Here is a 19,882-nt window from a genome sequence, read left to right as displayed (position 1 = left end):
AGCAGTGAATTATTAGTACATCTTATTTTTGGATTGAGAAAGCAACGCATCTGATCACTCAGAAACATACAACATTCTGGTAAAAAGATGACTGGTCTCTGCTATTATAATCATAACGTAATAGGGTTAAATAATACGTCATAATAATTTGCATTTAATTTTCCCTTAGAATCATCTGGAATATCTAAGGAAGTCATCTAAGTACAGTTACAGGAAGTGTTATTTCTAAAAAGTTATACCTAAATTAAACTGACATGAAGTGAAATATGCTATTTAACTTATACTTAAGTGGGACCTATTAGGAATCTTGTGTAAAGTTAAAAGATCTTTTGAAATACAAATATCGTCTTCTAATGTTTTTATAATACGTTTAAAAAAATCTAGCATACTTAAACTGATGCATATTTCTACTTAAGGAAAAGAACTTGCCAAAGCAAGAAAGATAAAATCAGGATGGCAAGATATATTCCAACCTGTTAAGCTGGGGTTTAGAGTAATTTCTTTCAAGGACTACAGGCATTCTGGAAATATTATGAAATCCACAGGAAAGAAGAAATAGGACTTTTTGAGCCTAGATTAGATTTAACGTGGTGACATGTTTCAAAGTTGTGCCATTAGGAAACAGCAGGCCAAATAAATGAGATACTGCTTAGTCAAAACTTCAGTTTTTCTAGTGTCCATGTAGCTAAGGTAAGCTTCTCTTTCTCTAGCATTGGAGGAGAAGTTGGTATGTAATTTGTTGGGAGTTTATGTGATATAGAGCCCATCCCAAAGGTGGACATAAGAGTATATATCTTTATGGTAGTCAGGCTCATCAATATCTCAGATCACTTAATAAAGCACTGAAGCTGATGAATACAAACTATTCAAGCTGGTAATTAGAAAACACTGACTGACCATAGTGGCGCATAGCCTGTAATCCCAGCACTTTGGGAAGGCGAGGCAGGTGGATTACTTGAGGTCAGGAGTTCAAGACTACCCTGGCCAAGTGAAACCCTGTCTCTGCTAAAAATACAAAAATTAGCTGTGTGTCGTGGCATATACCTGTAATCCCAGCTACTCGGGAGGCTGAGGCACAAGAATCCCTTGAACCCAAGAGGCGGAGGTTGCAGTGAGCCAAGCCCGTGCCACTGCACTCCAGCCTGGGTGACAGAGCGAGACTCCGTCTCAAAAAAAAAAAAAAAAAAAAGAAAAAGAAAAAAGAAAAAGAAAAGAAAACACTTAAACGAGGTAGGGCATATTACATGAAAAACAATGCTATTAGTGTGTGAAAATAAGCCTTAATAAAAAGTAAGCAACAGGCTGTTTTGTACTTTGTGGAGGTTTATGAGAAGATGCATATTACACAGTTAGTGAAATTATGTTTTTGGGAGCTTGGGAAAAGGAAAGTGAATTCTTACCTCAGACACCTTTTAGGATAAATCTCCCTTTAAAAAGAAAGGATAGTTTGCATATCCATGAATGATATATTTTCCTTACCCTAATAAGGTATGGCTAATGTTAGCATAGCTGCTCCAGTCATTCAGGATAAAATCAATTATTTTTAAGCAGTGGATTCTTGTAGAATTATACATAGGCATTTAAGGCACCTAAGGACAAAGGAAAAAACTCAAAACTTAATATATTCTCTAATTTTGCTTTTCTACTAGAAGGAAATATGTGTGGGAAAGAACTTCTTGATTTGTAAATTAATTACTTTGGAGGATGATTAACGCATTATGTGGGTACACCAAGCAAAACTTCTTTTTGCTATTTGTTGTATAGGTAACAGAATATAAGATTAATTCTCAGCATGTGTAGTCATTTAAATAAAAACATATTAAGCAATTTTGTTAATTTTCACAGAACAGAATGATGGAAGAAAGTAAGTCACAAGCGTATATCTACCAATAAGAAAACAACTAGATATGTTACATAATATGACATGAGCTTGTTAAGATCATTAAATGTTTTAAAAATTTTCTATTAAAAACTTCTGGCTGGGTGTGGTGGCTCACTTAGGTTAGGATTTCGAGACCAGCTTGGGCAACATGGTGAGACCTTGTCTCTACAAAAAATACAAAAATTAGCTGAGTGTGGTGGTGTGCACTTGTAGTCTCAGCTTATTTGGGAGGCTGAGGTGGGAGAACTGCTTGAACCTGGAAGGTGGAGTTTGCTGTGAGCTGTGACTGCACCACTGTACTCAAGCCTGGGCAACAGAGTGAGACCATCTCAAAAAAAAAAAAAAAAGTTCCACCCTCTTTGTCAACATATCATTAACAACAGAATTTATTTCATATAAAACGTTTTAGTGTGAGGTGAGGTCTTGTACAATATATTGTGACATATACTATCTGACAAAACTTGGGTTGGGCAAAAAATGCAAAAGCAGAGAATTTTCTAGGTTGACAACGTCCATGGTCATAATAATCTAGTCCAGTTGAAACACAGGGCAATTATCATCTATAAAACCTTGGGCTTAACAATCAAGTTCCTATAAGTCTATCTATTTGATTTCAACAACCATTAATTTCTAATTTCTTCACTCTATTGCTATATAACTCAAACAGATTCCATTTCTGGAATGATAAAGAACGAACATGAGTGTGACCCACATATTAAAGGCTGAGATAATATAAAAAATCCTCGAGGAATTTACCTAGGGGTAGGAAATTCAACCATGGGATGGTTGTTAATACGCTCTGAAATTAGAAGTTGAAAACTGAATTCAGTAACTTTAAGCTGTGTTGAAAGATCTGTAGAACCACATTGTAAAATAACATTATTAATCATTGCTTGACTTGAAAATAAACATAAAATTCACCAATGACGTTAAGTATAAAATTGTTTAATATAGTCCTGAATTGTTTTAGAAAATTATAATGATCAGGGAGGAAAAATAGATAACTCTAGACCAGAAACTCATGGCAGTAAGTCAAACAGACTTTGATTTCTTTGTCTAATGCCAAAGAAATGACAGACACTATTCCAGTGTTAAGTATATTTTGTAAGAAGAAAGTCTGTTACATTTCTTTTAAAATGATGTATTGAGCACACATTTATATAGAAATACAATAAACTATTACCTCCACTTCTATGAGCCATTTTTTTTACCAAGATTGTTTCCTTTTCTTAGAACCAAAATTTGAGCAAACTGTTACGTCTGGCGTGTTGTGTAATGAGTCCTATCAGGCCCAGGGTTCTCTTAATCACATTCAAGTACCATTTGGAAGTACTTCATCTCTGACAAAGTTTAGTGTGCATGTGAGCACATGCATAAGTGTTTTCAACTTCAGAAAATGAGCATTGAAGAGGGATATTGAATAACCCCAAGAGCTTATTAACCAGTGCTCCTTGTCATTTCCTTAAAGAAACACGGCAAGCTGAAGAGCTTCTGTAAGGATGAGTGGAGATAAAGATGTGGAGCATATTGTGTTTAAGAGGAACAGTGTGCTTATTTGTCAGCTCCCAAACGACAGGCTGCTTGCTCTGTACTACTGTTGCTAAAAATATCATGCTTGGCATGGTAGATGCAAAAAAAAAATCTGTAGTCTGATTTGGAAAGAATTCAATGAGGTAAAAATGTAACTGGGATCTTTCCCCTTCCACTAACTTTATACTTCCCCTGCTTTCCCTTAGAAATTTGTTTTTCCTTAGGTAGACTCAAAACCCAGGGGCTAATTTATTTAACCCCTTCCATGGTTTTCCATAGTCTGGGTATAGCAAATAAATACCAAGTAAACTCATCAGTAATTACAAATACAGAGGAAACAAATGAAGTAAGTAGAAGGCATATTTTGATTTTCTTGCATTCCTTAAGATGGCACATGTTGTTTTAAAACACAGTTTTTGGTGATAGTTCTATATTTCAGTATGATTTTTTCAAAAAATTGGCATTGTCAAGTTTAAAGATGGCAAAGAAGTTAAAAATCTAGACATTATATCAGATTCTCTGATGGTTACAATGAAACATGCACTTCATACTCTTAATCTGGCTCAATACCATTGTTATCAGCCATTGTTTATGCCGCAGTGGACAGCTTTCTAAATCTCTTTCAGTTAATGGATATTTATGTTTCATCTACGTCAAAGGATAAGCAGATAATCAGGTAAAATAAATTACACAAATATGAAAGAGCCTGAAATCAAAGTAGAGAAGGAGAAAAGCAGAGAAGACTTTTTTTGCTTAATATTTACATAACTTTAAAACTTCCCTGTCCTCTCCTTTTTTCCTTTCTTCCTTTTCTTTCTCAACCAATGTTTATTGAGCACCACCATGTACAAGGCAACAAGCTAGCTGGAGATTCAAGTAATCCTTGTCCTTAAGAAGGTGCTGCGAAGGAGCTGAAAGTACACTTAAAGAGAGACTTTAACGGACAAGGAAAGGCTTTGAGGAGAAGGTACTGCTCCAGTCAAATTTAAAAGGCAAGTTAGAGTTAGATGGGAAATTAGAGTCCTAGGAGAAGAAGAAAAACAGCAAATGCAAAGCCAAAGAGGGGTAAAAGTGTGGGTTGTTTGGTATGAATGGTGATTATGGTTTGTGCCAGAAATAGTAAAAGATAAGGATGGAGAAGTAGGCAGAGGCAGAATCTGTAGGGCTTCCATTCTGAAGGCAGTGGTGAATCGATGAAGGCTTTTAGTCATGGAAAGTGGCATGATTAGATTTTCCTCCTGAAAATACTTCTCTGGCTATAAGGACATCATTCTTGTGTGGGAATAACGGGCTGGGCAACACTGGAAGCAGGGAGACCAATTAGGAGGCCAGTACAGCAATCCAGGCAAGTGAAGATGAGCTCCCATTCCCCAAAACAGGCAAAGCCAGAGGCTTTGTTACTTCTATTTGTGATCACTTCTGTGATTCTTTTAAATAAATTTCCCAAACCTTTCAATATTTACTCCTTCAAAATAAAATCTTATCCCAGATATGTAGGAAAATTCAGAGGATCTACCAAAAAGTTGTTGTGGTGTTGCTGATATCATTTGTCTCCTAGTCTCTCTCCACAAGGAACCAGGTGTTAAATGAAGATTTGGTGAGAAATTGGATGTGAAGCATGAGAAAAAGGGAGGTATCAAAGATGGATGGATGAATGGATGGACAGACATACCAATTTGATAAGTAATTACTAAGCTGCAGGTATTATTTTAGGTACCAGGTCCAGATCCACTAATATTCTTTTTTTTTTTGTTTTTTTGTAATTCCAGGATCCCACTTGCATTCAGTTGCTGTATCTCCATAGTCTCCTCTAGTCTATAACAATTCCTCAATTTTTCCTCATCTTTTATGTATGACTTTGATACTTCTAAAGAGTACTGATCAGCTATTTTATAGAATGTTCCTCAATATGGGTTTGTCTGAAGTTTTTTCATGATAGAAATTATGCATTTTTGGCAAGACTGCTAAAAAAATAATGTCTGCTTCTCAGCGCATTTTACCAAGGGGTTCATGATGCTGATATGTCTTATATACTGGTGCTGTTTACCTTGACTATTTTGTCAAGTTGGTGTCTGTTAGGTTTCTGTAATATAAAGTTTTACCTTATACTTTGTAAGTACCTTGCTCAAATTTCTACCCATTAATTTTTGCATCCTTTGAGGAATCTTGTCTGCAACATTTATTACTGTGTTATCTGCCTAATAGCAATTCTCTATTTCCCTCTTTCCTTCTAGATTTACTAATTCATTAATTTATTTATTACAATAGTATGAACTCATAGATATTTATTTTATTTTAGGGGCTAAAAAACAATACTATTTTCTTGCTCAAATTGTTTTATCTTTGGTCATTAGGAGCTATTTCAGGCTGGCTCCTGTGGGTTTTCTGACATGTCCCCATCCATCTTTCTTTAAATGTTTCCTTACTTTTTGGCACATGATGTTCAGTCTTGTTTTATATTTTCCCTCCTTTGGGCCTGGAATCCAGCAATCAAACACTTCTTCCTGAAGCCCTGGTTTCTTTTACTGGAAAACTGAGCTCAGAGACCAAGAACTGGCACTAGAATGCCATTGTTACGGGGGTGTCATTGCTTTAGGCCAAGGAGAGGATTTATTTTTGACATAGAGTCTTGCTCTGTCACCCAGGCTGGAGTGTAATGGCGTGATCTTGGCTCACTGCAACCTCCGCCTCCTGGGTTCAAGCGATTCTCCTGCCTCACCCTCCTGAGTAGCTGGGATTACAGGTGCCCGCCACCATGCCCAGCTAATTTTTATATTTTTTAGTAGAGATAGGGTTTCACCATGTTGGTTGGGCTGGTCTCGAACTCATGACATCAGGTGATCCACCCACCTCGGCCTCCCAAAGTGCTGGGATTACAGGCATGAGCCACCATGCCCAGCCTGGGGAGAGGATATTTTAAAGATAGGTTGGTCAGGGAAAGCCTTTCTGAGAAGGTCATTCAAGCAGACACTTAAAAAAAGTGAAGTAGGGAACAATGCAAGGAATACTAGTTGTACTAGTATTACTGTACTAGAGGGTACAGTAGGTGTAAGTCGCTGAAGTAAGAACACGGTTGGCAAGCAACAGCAAGATGATGAAGGTGGTTGCAGCTTGGTGGGCTAGGGGGAAAGTGCTAGGGAATGAGTTGTGAGAGTAGACAGGAGCTTTGTAAGTCAGAGTAAATAGTACGGATTTTAATGAGAAGCCACTGGCGTGTTCTGAGCGGGGGAGTAGCATAATCTGATTTACTTCATGATAAAGGATTACTTTGAATGGTGTATGGCAAACAAGTGTGGGTAGACAATTTAGGAGGCTACTGTAGCAGCCTTTGTGAGAAGTGGATGATAGCAAGATACGATGGGGATTAGGCTCACGTTTATAGCAGCAGAGGTGGTAAGAAGTGGCTAGATTTGGGGCATGTGTGTATTTACGTAGAAATATTTCAAACATATAGAAAACTCAGAAAATAACATTAATTAAAGCACCCATGTATTCATCACTAAACTTTATTGCCTTCTAACATTTGATCACACTTGCTTCAGAATAAAAGAATAGTGAAGATTCCTGTGTATCTCTCCACTACTCCATACCTCTCTAGAGGTAAGCACTGAAGTAAATTTGACATCTATTTTTCTCATGGACAGTTTTGAATCACTACTAGATATATGTATATACATAAATAATGTATAATGTTATTTTACATGTTTAAAAATAAATTTCATACAAATGCAATCATAATGCATGTATCATTTTGTAACTTATCTCATATTTTTCTGTTTCACAAAAAATGCTATATTCAACATTCTTTTACTTTTCTTCTTATTTATGTGCTGAAGTTGTTCTAGAGTGTATATCCACATGTGGAATTTCCTGGTCAAAAAACATCCACGGTATCCATATTACAAGTTATTGCCAACTTTTTCTGAGAAGCAGTTGTAACAATTTACATAACCATCAGTAGAGTATGAAAGTTCCTGTTTCTCTTAACTTCTTTGCCAACTTACTTGACTCCCAGGCTTTAGAAAATACACCAATTTGATGGGTATGACATGATAGTTGTTATTTTAATTTGCATTGTCCTAGGCAGAGGGAATAGCAATATCAAGGCCCTGAGGAGGTAGTTTGCTGGGTGAATCCAGGAATAGTGAGGAGGCCAGCACATCTGAAGAAAAGTAAGTAAAGAGGAGATGAAGAAAGACATAAAGTAGAGGGCAAAATCACATAAGTCTTGTAAGTCACTTGAAAGACTTCAGCTTTTCTACAGAGTGATTTGGAAAGCTAATGCAGATCTTTTTTGGTAAGCAGACAACATGAGTTGATAAATAATCATTAGCTATTATTATTATATTTTCTATTTAGGTATAGTAAGACTGCTAAATGTAGTGTATTAATTCAATGGTGCTAGTAATAGCTCATTCTTATGTACTTACAACGCACCAGGTACTTTACATTGGTTAATCTTCTCGATGACCCTTATACAGATGAGTAAACCGTAATATAGACAGGCTAAGTAAGGTTAGTTATAGGAATACCAAGTCCTAGGTCTCAGGTCCTGAATCTGGCAACCTTGTTGAATTCTGTTTGCAGATTCTCTTGGCTATAGATATGGACAGTTTGGTATTGTTCTTTCCAGTTTTTTTTTTTTTTTTTTTTTGAGTTGGAGTCTCACTCTGTCGTCCAGGCTGGAGTTCAGTGGCACGATCCCGGCTCACTGCAAGCTCTGCCCCCCAGGTTCACGCCATTCTCCTGCCTCAGCCTCCCGAGTAGCTGGGACTACAGGCGCCCACCACCATGCCCGGCTAATTTTTTGTATTTTTAGTAGAGACGGGGTTTCACCGTGTTAGCCAGGATGGTCTCTATCTCCTGACCTAGTTATCCGTCCGCCTCGGCCTCCCAAAGTGCTGGGATTACAGACGTGAGCCACCGCACCCAGCCTTCCAGTTTTTATAATACTTGCTTCTTTCCCATTAGGGAGTTATTAAAATGGTTAGCATCTCTAGTAACAATGCAAAACAGACCCTGAGAGAGTGGACATTCTTACTCCTGACTTTAGTAGAAATATTTCCAAAAATTTATCATTAAGAAAAATATATTCTCTTTGTTCCTGATGGTGACTAAGAAAAATATATTTTCTTTGTCCCTGATGGTGACCCTTTATCAGGGTAGGAACTTTTCTTCTATGCTGTTTCCTAGGAAATTTGTTTTTTAAAATTACTAAGAACAAGTGCTAAGTTATATCAAGTACATTTCTACATTGTGATGTTGAATCATTCCTGTTTTTGTGAGAAATCTTATCTAGTAGTAGCAATAGTAGCAGTGTGTGTGAGTGTGTGTGTGAATAAACTGCCAAATTCCACCTGACACTGTTCTATTTAGAATTTTTTTCTATCTGCAATAGTGAGACTGATGTACAGTTTCCTTTTCCCGTATTATCCCTATCTAGTTTTGATAATACTACTTTTATAAAATTAGTTGAATAGCTTTTTTTCCCTCAGTTTTCTTACACAGCTTTTACAAGAGGGATTACATGAAGTTGTAATAAAGTTATCTAGATTTTGTACCTTTTTTGTGGGGAAGATTTTTGATAGATCTGGCATATTGTAAAGGGTAGCATTGACAGGACTTGTTAGACTGGAGGTGAGGAGTCAATGAGAGGATGACTTCTAGGTTAGTGGCTTTTGTGGCTTTTGTGGTTGGCATTTTTAGGTACCAGGCACTGAGACAGGGAACATTAGAGTAGGAGATGGGTGAAAAGGCGATTAATTAAGTTTTAGACATGTTTAAGTTTCTTTGGAATCATCAAATGGTGATGTCCAAGTTGTTGGGGTTCAGAAAAGAGGGTATGCTTGAGATAGAGCCTCAGGTCCATGGTTCATTGATTCACCTCATTTCATTCATTCAAAAAATATTTGTTGAGTGTCTATTCAATGTCAAACTCTGAGTATGCTGTCTTTTTCCTCATCTTCCCAGTTCAGCCTTTCTGAAAGGGATGAAGCCATTTTTTCACCCTATATGGTACTAATGGCAACTGTGTTTCCTGTGTATCTCTTGTCTGACAGTAAAGTTTTGGTTCCTTCTTCCTCTCCCACATTTTTCAGAAAGTAGAGTTGGGAGAGGACACATGGTTGATGAGGGCTCGAAAGAAGATTGTATGTATCGTTTGAAATTAGTTTTTAAGTTGGAAAAATGCTGGACATATGTAGAGGCTTGATGCATGAAATAAATTAAGCCCTTAAAAGAACTTTAGGCTTTGTTCTTGGATACGGTCATAGTCAGCTTTACAAATTGGTGCCAAGGCCAATTTCTAACAGTGAACTTGTTAGAAAGTCATCATTTAAAACACACATATTAATTTGAGTTGAGAGAGGGTTTAGAATGTGTATTGTATGTACTTCTCTAGGACTTAATCCTCTCATACATGAAATAAGTTTAGGACTTGGTGATATCCTAGGTTCTTTCAGACTTTAACATTTTATAGTCTATATGCAAAGATACTGAAAATGAGGTGTTAAATACTGGAGCCTGAAGAATTCTCTTCTGTGGAGGTTAAGAAAAGGAATGTTTCTTCTGTACATTTCAGTTAAATGCATGTCTGCCTATAGGCTGGAGAAGGGAAAGGTGAATCATGAATAGAATACAGTGAACTAAGCCTGGACATGGAGCTGAACAGTTAGGGAGATCACAGGGAATAACAACAAAAGCCTGAATTTCACCACAGAAGACATTTAAATGAGCCCTGTAAGAAACACACTATCAGGAAGATATTCTGGCTGGAAGGAGAAATCAGAAATTCCCCATTTCTTACTGTTTCAGGGCTCTGAGGAATTGGGTAGACAGGAGAACATGTAAAAAAAAAAACAAAAACAATTAAAAACACAACACTTTTTATGGAAGAAAACCTCTGTGGAAGTAAACTGAGCAACAGGACAAGGAAAACATGTCACACCCATCTAGGTCAGGTTGTACCTTCAGGCAAGACAATCAAGGACTCTGACAACCTTTGACTGCATCCCAGGTAGCCTGAGGGAAAGACCACCGTGACAGGGAAGAGAGACGGTTTTTACTGTGAATGAGGTAACCATGTACTAAAAACAAAGTAGTTACTTTTCCTGAAGGCTTCATTGTTCTGAAAAACCTCAAGAAGTTTCTCCAGAGTCTAGAAAAAGCCTCACCACAACTCTTAAGAGCTATGCTACCCACACTGAGGCTGATTTCCATTACCAATCTGTACTCCCTTCCTTGGGGTGATATTCTGCCAGCAACAAAGTTGGAAGAATAACTACCAAGCAAACCATATGCTTCCAGGAAATACTTCTATCAATATTATAAAAGTTGGCCGGGCGTGGTGGTTCACGCCTATAGTCCCAGCACTTTGGGAGGCCGAGGCAGGCAGATCACAAGGTCAGGAGATTGAGACCATCCTGGCTAACACGGTGAAACTCCGTCTCTAGTGAAAAACACACACACAAAAAAATTAGCTGGGCACGGTGGTGGGCACCTGTAGTCCCAGCTACTCAGCAGGCTGAGGCAGGAGAATGGCGTGAACCCGGGAGGTGGAGCTTGCAGTGAGCCGAGATCACGCCACTGCACTCCAGCCTGGGCGACAGAGCGAGACTCCGTCTCAAAAAAAAAAAAAAAAAAAAAAAAAGTCATAAAGGTTCAGAGATGCTGACAGGGAATAAAGCTGCTTAAATGGCTCTGAGCATGTTCAAGAAATGCATCTATTTAGTTTTATTTAGTTTTATTTTCTAGTTACAGGAATTACTATCTATGTGGTTATATTTATGTATTTATTTTTTTCAGTATTTCTCCCTGCTCCTTTTCTCCCACAATTCTTTTCTTTTTACCTATACTCCACAGAGACTTAGTTTAAATACAAGGAAAAGCCTTTAAATTCCAATGATATAGTATACACAGAAGTTAAATAATCGATGTTTTAAAGATCATTGGTTAAAATTAGAAATCACTGACAGAGGAAGTAATTTGGAGTAACAGTTGTATGATTATGTGTAAAAGACTTAAGGTCCAAGTTGCTGGGGGAAATATCACTTAGAAAAGTCAATGTGACTGTATAGGGCCATATATAACAGCTGCATCTTTAATCAGTTTTTCCTTACTCTCTATAACTAATCTGTGTCCAAATTTTGTTACCTGTTGAAAGGGATTTTTACGCGTCTCTTTCCTTCCCCACTTTTACTAGAGTTTTCTGATGCTTTCATAAACTCACAATTAAGAAAACTGCATCCCTGACTCTTCTCTGCCTCCATGAATATGTCCTGTACATTTCTTCCACAGTAATGTTTACTAAACGCTGTTTTTTAGCATACCACACAGAACCTACAGTGTTTCTCTACATTGTCTACGGCTTTCAAGGCATTCCATAAGTCATCGCCATCTCAGTTATTTTCCCCAGTACAAACTTTCTTCTCTCAGGCCAGATTCTATACTGTTTCTAGATATGCAACTGGCATTCATACCTCCTTGCTTTGACTCATGATTTTCTTTATCAGGAAGATCTTCCTCTTTTAGCCTTATACTAATGAACTTAATTATATCATACTTCAAAGTTTGGCCACATCCTAGCACTGTCCTCATTCTAGACCCAAACACCTTAACTTGCTGAGCTATAATCACAGACTATTCTGTAAAATTTTACTTTATTTGATACAGATGGGGTCTTGCTATGTCCACCAGGCTGGTCTTGAACTCCTGGCCTCAAGTGATCCTCACACCTTGGCCTCCCAAAGTGCTGTGGTTATAGGTGTGAGCCACTGCGCCTGGCCTCTGCACAATTTTGTTTCATGTCTACTAGCCTTTTCTGTCATATTATAATGTAAGCTCACTTAAGGTAGAAGAGACAGTCAGATATATGGGGAAAAAAGACTCCAATAATAGTCATAGTTTAGTGTTTAGTAAAGTAAATGTCAACTAGAAATCTATGCTATAAGATCTTGGTTTACGACCAGGTGTGGTGGCTCACGCCTGTAATCCCAGCACTTTGGGAGGCTGAGGTGGGCGGATCACCTGAGGTCAGGAGTTCAAGACCAGCCTGGTCAACATGGTGAAACCCTGTCTCTACTAAAAATACAAAAGTTAGCTGGGCATAGTGGCGTGCGCCTGTAGTCCCAGCTACTGGGGAAGCTGAGGCAGGAAAATAGCGTGAACCTGAGAGGCGGAGGTTGCAGTGAGCTGAGGTTGCACCACTGCATTCCAGCTTGGGCAACGGAATGAGATTCCATCTCAAAAAAAAAAAAAAAAGATCTTGGTTTACTGTGCTGTTAGAGCAACCTGTTTAAATGTATAAGAGGAAGACTTAATAACATTAACCACTACTGTGAGGGAACATAACTACGAATCTGCTCATTGCAGAAAAAGGAAACAATTGGAGGATGTTCTAAAATTATCTTCAGCTGCTTATCTCTAAAAGAAACTGTAATCTACAATTGTAAAATATTCTGTTTTCCATATTCTTATAAGAGCTCTTTTTTGGACATAGTCCAAACATAATTTTAAGTAACAGTTTTTAAGCTTTAATATGCTTTGTCTTTTAGAAAAGTTGTTTGGCACTAAACACTAAAAAGGCTTTCATGACTTGACACTAACTTATCTTCCAATTTTACTTTCTACTACCTGTCTGCTAGGTTGCTTGCAAAAATCATTAATCATTTGTTAAATAAGTGAATCTCTGTTGCCACACACTACAGAGCACACTACAAAGAGAAGCAGCCAAGTTCAGAGGCTTTGTCCTTGTGACATTTTATTTGGAGTCATATTTAAAACCACTGCTGCTTTTCTCTGACCATGGTGATTACTACTGATGTCATGTCTCTCCAGAGTGGTAGCCACATTGCCTTTTCAATGTATCTCAGTTTTGGCTGTCTGAAGGATGACTGCCTATCTCTTTTGGGTGACCACAGGTTGCCCAAAGTGAATTTTATATAGGCTATGAAACTAACATATTGTGAGTATCTCAAATGTATTCTACACATTTTATAAAATTCCATCTAGTCCTTTTCCCCCAATTTGGTAACAGAGAGAAATTTACCTTATTTTATGTAACTTAAACCTCTTCCCCTCCACCCTCCCCTCTCCACACTTTATGGTTCTATAGTCTACTTCTATTCCTCTGCTTCCTCTAAGATGGGGATCATTCTTTAAGTTCTCTTAAGCTAATTATATGGAGCCCTCACATCACCCTTCCTAACAGCCTCCACTTGGCCCCAGATCTCATACTCTCTAATGTCATATTAACTTTTTTTCCAACAGTTAAAACACAAGGACTGTCTGTTTTGCATTAGAATTAGCACTTGTACTCTCTCTTTCCATGTCTTCCCCTATTTGACTGTAAGTTCATTAAAAAGAGAAGGTTATACCATTTTTATCTTTCTCTCTCTACACTCATTTTTCAAATTAGGGCTTGCACAGTCAGTGACACAGACACACACAAACATACACACACACACACAGTGTTAGTCGGGTTAAAATGAATAGCATATATATTTAAAAGTCTGAAAATAAAAGAAAATCTATCATATGCTTCCCCAACTCACTAAAAGTCCTAATTTGTTTTATTTTTTATTTTTTTCACTTTTTAAAAAAATTATTATTATTATTATACTTTAAGTTTTAGGGTACATGTGCACAACGTGCAGGTTTGTTACATATGTATAAATGTGCCATGCTGGTGTGCTGCACCCATTAACTCGTCATTTAGCATTAGATATATCTCCTAATGCTATCCCTCCCCCCTCCACCGACCCCACAACAGGCCCTAGTGTGTGATGTTCCCCTTCCTGTGTCCATGTGTTCTCACTGTTCAATTCCCACCTATGAGTAAGAACATGTGGTGTTTGGTTTTTTGTCCTTGCGATAGTTTGCCGAGAATGATGGTTTCCAGTTTCATACATGTCCCTACAAAGGACATGAACTCATCATTTTTTATGGCTGCATAGTATTCCATGGTGTATATGTGACACATTTTCTTAATCCAGTCTATTGTTGTTGGACATTTATGTTGGTTCCAAGTATTTGCTATTGCGAATAGTGCCACTATAAACACACGTGTGCATGTGTCTTTATAGCAGCATGATTTATAATCCTTTGGGTATATACCCAGTAATGGGATGGCTGGGTCAAATGGTATTTCTAGTTCTAGATCCGTGAGGAATCACCACACTGACTTCCACAATGGTTGAACTAGTTTACAGTCCCACCAACAGTGTAAAAGTGTTCCTATTTCTCCACATCCTCTCCAGCACCTGTTGTTTCCTGACTTTTTAATGACCGCCATTCTAACTGGTGTGAGATGGTATCTCATTGCGGTTTTGATTTGCATTTCTCTGATGGCCAGTGATGATGAGCATTTTTTCATGTGTTTTTTGGCTGCATAAATGTCTTCTTTTGAGAAGTGTCTGTTCATATCCTTCGCCCACTTTTTGATGGGGTTGTTTTTTTCTTGTAAATTTGTTTGAGTTCATTGTAGATTCTGGATATTAGCCCTTTGTCAGATGAGCAGGTTGCAAAAATTTTCTCCTATTCTGTAGGATGCCTGTTCACTCTGATGGTAGTTTCTTTTGCTGTGCAGAAGTTCTTTAGTTTAATTAGATCCCATTTGTCAATTTTGGCTTTTGTTGCCATTGCTTTTGGTGTTTTAGACATGAAGTCCTTGCCCATGCCTATGTCCTGAATGATATTGCCTAGGTTTTCTTCTAGGGTTTTTGTGGTTTTAGGTCTACCATTTAAGTCTTTAATCCATCTTGAATTAATTTTTGTATAAGGTGTAAGGAAGGGATCCAGTTTCAGCTTTCTACATATGGCTAGCCAGTTTTCCCAGCACCATTTATTAAATAGGGAATCCTTTCCCCATTGTTTGTTTTTGTCAGGTTTGTCAAAGATCAGATAGTTGTAGATATGTGGCATTATTTCTGAGGGCTCTGTTCTCTTCCATTGGTCTATGTGTCTGTTTTGGTACCAGTACCATGCTGTTTTGGTTACTGTAGCCTTGTAGTATAGTTTGAAGTCAGGTAGCATGATGCCTCCAGCTTTGTTATTTTGGCTGAGGACTGACTTGGTGAAGTGGGCTTTTTTGGTTCCACATGAACTGTGAAGTAGTATTTTCCAATTCTGTGAAGAAAGTCATTGGTAGCTTGATGGGGATGACATTGAATCTATAAATTACCTTGGGCAGTATGGCCATTTTCACGATATTGATTCTTCCTACCCATGAGCATGGAATGCTCTTCCATTTCTTTGTATCCTCTTTTATTTCATTGAGCAGTGGTTTGTATTTCTCCTTGAAGAGGTCCTTGACATCCCTTGTAAGTTGGATTCCTAGGTATTTTATTGTCTTTGAAGCAGTTGTGAATGGGAGTTCACTCATGATTTGGCTCTCTGTTTGTCTGTTGTTGGTGTATAAGAATGCTTGTGCGTTTTGCACATTGATTTTGTATCCTGAGACTTTGCTGAAGTTGCTTATCAGTTTGAGGAGATTTTGGGCTGAGACGATGGGGTTTTCTAGATATACAATCAGGTCATCTGCAAACAGTGACAATTTGACTTCCTCTTTTCCTAATTGAATACCCTTTATTTCCTTCCCCTGCCTGATTGCCCTGGCCAGAACTTCCAACACTATGTTGAATAGGAGTGGTGAGAGAGGGCATCCCTGTCTTGTGCCAGTTTTCAAAGGGAATGCTTCCCGTTTTTGCCGATTCAGTATGATATTGGCTGTGGGTTTGTCATAGATAGCTCTTATTATTTTGAGATACGTCCCATCAATACCTAATTTATTGAGAGTTTTTAGCATGAAGCATTGTTGAATTTTGTCGAAGGCCTTTTCTGCATCTATTGAGATAATCATGTGGTTTTTGTGTTTGGTTCTGTTTATATGATGGATTACGTTTATTGATTTGCATATATTGAACCAGCGTTGCATTCTAGGGATGAAGCCCACTTGATCATGGTGGATAAGCTTTTTGATGTGCTGCTGGATTCAGTTTGCCAGTATTTTATTGAGGATTTTTGCATCAATGTTCATCAAGGATATTGGTCAAAATTCTTTTTTTGTTGTGTCTCTGCCAGGCTTTGGTATCAGGATGATGCTGGCCTCATAAAATGACTTAGGGAGGATTCCCTCTTTTTCTATTGATTGGAATAGTTTCAGAAGGAATAGTACCAGCTCCTCTTTGTACCTCTGGTAGAATTCGGCTGTGAATCCATCTGATCCTGAGCTTTTTTTGGTTGGTAAGCTATTGATTATTGCCTCAATTTCAGAGCCTGTTATTTGTCTATTCAGAGATTCAACTTCTTCCTGGTTTAGTCTTGGGAGGATGTATGTGTTGAGGAATTTATCCATTTCTTCCAGATTTTCTAGTTTATTTGCATAGAGGTGTTTATAGTATTCTCTGATGGTAGTTTGAATTTCTGTGGGATCGGTGGTGATATCCCCTTTATCATTTTTCATTGCGTCTATTTGATTCTTCTCTCTTTTCTTCTTTATTGGTCTTGCTAGTGGTCTATCAATTTTGTTGATCTTTTCAAAAAACCAGCTCCTGGACTCATTAATTTTTTGAAGGGCTTTTTGTGTCTCTATTTCCTTCAGTTCTGCTCTGATCTCAGTTATTTCTTGGCTTCTGCTAGCTTTTGAATGTGTTTGCTCTTGCTTTTCTAGCTCTTTAATTGTGATGTTAGGGTGTCAATTTTAGATCTTTCCTGCTTTCTTTTGTGGGCATTTAGTGCTATAAATTTCCCTCTACACACTGCTTTGAATGTGTCCCAGAGATTCTGGTATGTTGTGTCTTTGTTCTCATTGGTTTCAAAGAACATCTTTATTTCTGCCTTCATTTCGTTATGTACCCAGTAGTCATTCAGGAGCAGGTTGTTCAGTTTCCATGTAGTTGAGCGGTTTTGAGTGAGTTTCTTAATCCTGAGTTCTAGTTTTATTGCACTGTGGTCTGAGAGACAGTTTGTTCTAATTTATGTTCTTTTACATTTGCTGACGAATGCTTTACTTCCAACTATGTGGTCAATTTTGGAGTAGGTGTGTTGTGGTGCTGAAAAGAATATATATTCTGTTGATTTGGGGTGGAGAGTTCTGTAGATGTCTATTAGGTCCACTTGGTGCAAAGCTGAGTTCAATTCCTGGGTATCCTTGTTAACTTTCTGTCTCGCTGATCTGTCTAATGTTGATAGCGGGGTGTTAAAGCCTCCCATTATTATTCTGTGGGAGTCTAAGTCTCTTTGTAGGTCACTAAGGACTTGCTTTATGAATCTGGGTGCTCCTGTATTGGGAGTGTATATATTTGGGATAGTTAGCTCTTCTTGTTGAATTGATCCCTTTACCATTATGTAATGGTCTTGTCTCTTTTGGTCTTTGTTGGTTTAAAGTCTGTTTTATCAGAGACTAGGATTGCAACCCCTGCCTTTTTTTGTTTTCCATTTGCTTGGTAGATCTTCCTCCACCCCTTTATTTTGAGCCTATGTGTGTCTCTGCATGTGAGATGGGTTTCCTGAATACGGCACACTGATGGGTCTTGACTCTTTATCCATTTTGCCAGTCTGTGTCTTTTAATTGGAGTATTTAGCCCATTTACATTTAAAGTTAATATTGTTATGTGTGAATTTGATCCTGTCATTATGACGTTAGCTGGTTATTTTGCTTGATAGTTGATGCAGTTTCTTCCTAGCCTTGATGGTCTTTACAATTTGGCATGTTTTTGCAGTGGCTGGTACCGGTTGATCCTTTCCATGTTTAGTGCTTCCTTCAGGAGCTCTTTTAGGGCAGGCCTGGTGGTGACAAAATCTCTCAGCATTTGTTTGTTTGTGAAGTATTTTATTTCCCCTTCACTTATGAAGCTTAGTTTGGCTGGATATGAGATTCTGGGTTGAAAATTCTTTTCTTTAAGAATGTTCAATATTGGCCTCCACTCTCTTCTGGCTTGTAGAGTTTCTGCAGAGAGATCAGCCGTTAGTCTGATGGGCTTCCCTTTGTGGGTAACCCGACCTTTCTCTCTGGCTGCCCTTAACATTTTTTCCTTCATTTCAACTTTGATGAATCTGACAATTATGTGTCTTGGAGTTGCTCTTCTCAAGGAGTATCTTTGTGGCTTTCTCTGCATTTCCTGAATTTGAATGATGGCCTGCCTTGCTAGATTGGGGAAGTTCTCCTGGATAATATCCTGCAGAGTGTTTTCCAACTTGGTTCCATTCTCACTGTCACTTTCAGGTACACCAATCAGACGTAGTTTTGGTCTTTTCACATAGTCCCATATTTCTTGTAGGCTTTGTTCATTTCTTTTTATTCTTTTTTCTCTAAACTTTTCTTCTCGCTTCATTTCATTCATTTCATCTTCCATCACTGATACCCTTTCTTCCAGTTGATTGCATCGGCTACTGAGGCTTCTGCATTCGTCATGTAGCTCTTGTGCCTTGGTTTTCAGCTCTATCAGGTCCTTTAAGGACTTTTCTGCGTTGGTTAGTCTAGTTATCCATTCATCTAATTTTTTTTCAAAGCTTTTAACTTCTTTGCCATTGGTTCGAATTTCCTCCTGTAGCTTGGAGTAGTTTGATCATCTGAAGCCTTCTTCTCTCAACTCGTCAAAGTCATTCTCTGTCCAGCTTTGTTCCGTTGCTGGTGAGGAGCTGCGTTCCTTTGCAGGAGGAGAGGCGCTGTGATTTTTAGAGTTTCCAGTTTTTCTGCTCTGTTTTATTCCCATCTTTGTGGTTTTATCTACCTTTGGTCTTTGATGATGGTGACGTACAGATGGGTTTTGGTGTGGATGTCCTTTCTGTTTGTTAGTTTTCCTTCTAACAGACGGGACCCTCAGCTGTAGGTCTGCTGGAGTTTGCTAGAGGTCCACTCCAGACCCTGTTTGCCTGGGTATCAGCAGCGGTGGCTGCAGAACAGTGGATATTGGTGAACCGCAGGTGCTGCTGTCTGATAGTTCCTCTGGAAGTTTTGTCTCAGAGGAGTACCCGGCCGTGTGAGGTGTCAGTCCGCCCCTACTGGGGGGTGTCTCCCAGTTAGGCTACTCGGGGGTCAGGGACCCACTTGAGGAGGCAGTCTGCCCATTCTCAGATGTCAAGCTGCATCCTGGGAGAACCACTGCTCTCTTCAAAGCTGTCAGACAGGGACATTTAAGTCTGCAGAGGTTACTGCTGTCTTTTTGTTTGTCTGTGCCCTGCCCCCAGAGGTGGAGCCTACAGAGGCAGGCAGGCCTCCTTTAGCTCTGGTGGGCTCCACCCAGCTCCAGCTTACCGGCCGCTTTGTTTACCTAATCAAACAACTAACTCGGCAATGGCGGGTGCCCCTCCCCTAGCCTCGCTGCCACCTTGCAGTTTGATCTCGGACTGCTGTGCTAGCAATGAGTGAGACTCCGTGGGCGTAGGACCCTCTGAGACATGTACGGGATATAATCTCCTGGTGTGCCATTTTTTAAGCCCATTGGAAAAGTGCAGTATTAGGGTGGGAGTGAC

At 38.6% G+C, this 19,882-nt stretch overlaps 1 protein-coding gene across 4 annotated transcripts in view; it reads right to left on the bottom strand.

The window, feature by feature from the left end:
• The window catches only part of ELP4 (elongator acetyltransferase complex subunit 4), a 274,197-nt gene that overhangs the window by 22,916 nt on the left and 231,399 nt on the right, over positions 1 to 19,882 (bottom strand). The window contains exon 10 of one of the 4 annotated variants that reach the window (XM_055356451.2): positions 3,828 to 7,574. The exons of 2 other annotated variants lie outside the window; for them this stretch is intronic. In XM_055356451.2, coding sequence (XP_055212426.2) covers positions 7,431 to 7,574 — 144 coding nt within the window. In that variant the 3' untranslated portion in view covers positions 3,828 to 7,430. Of the gene's footprint in view, positions 1 to 3,827; positions 7,575 to 19,882 lie in introns of those variants that run through there. One more of the 4 variants, XM_055356450.2, reaches the window with a different exon arrangement.

This window comes from Gorilla gorilla, chromosome 9 (genome assembly GCF_029281585.2).
Source record: "Gorilla gorilla gorilla isolate KB3781 chromosome 9, NHGRI_mGorGor1-v2.1_pri, whole genome shotgun sequence".
Classification (NCBI taxonomy): Eukaryota; Metazoa; Chordata; class Mammalia; order Primates; family Hominidae; genus Gorilla; species Gorilla gorilla.
This window is presented reverse-complemented; position numbering and strand designations above follow the sequence as displayed.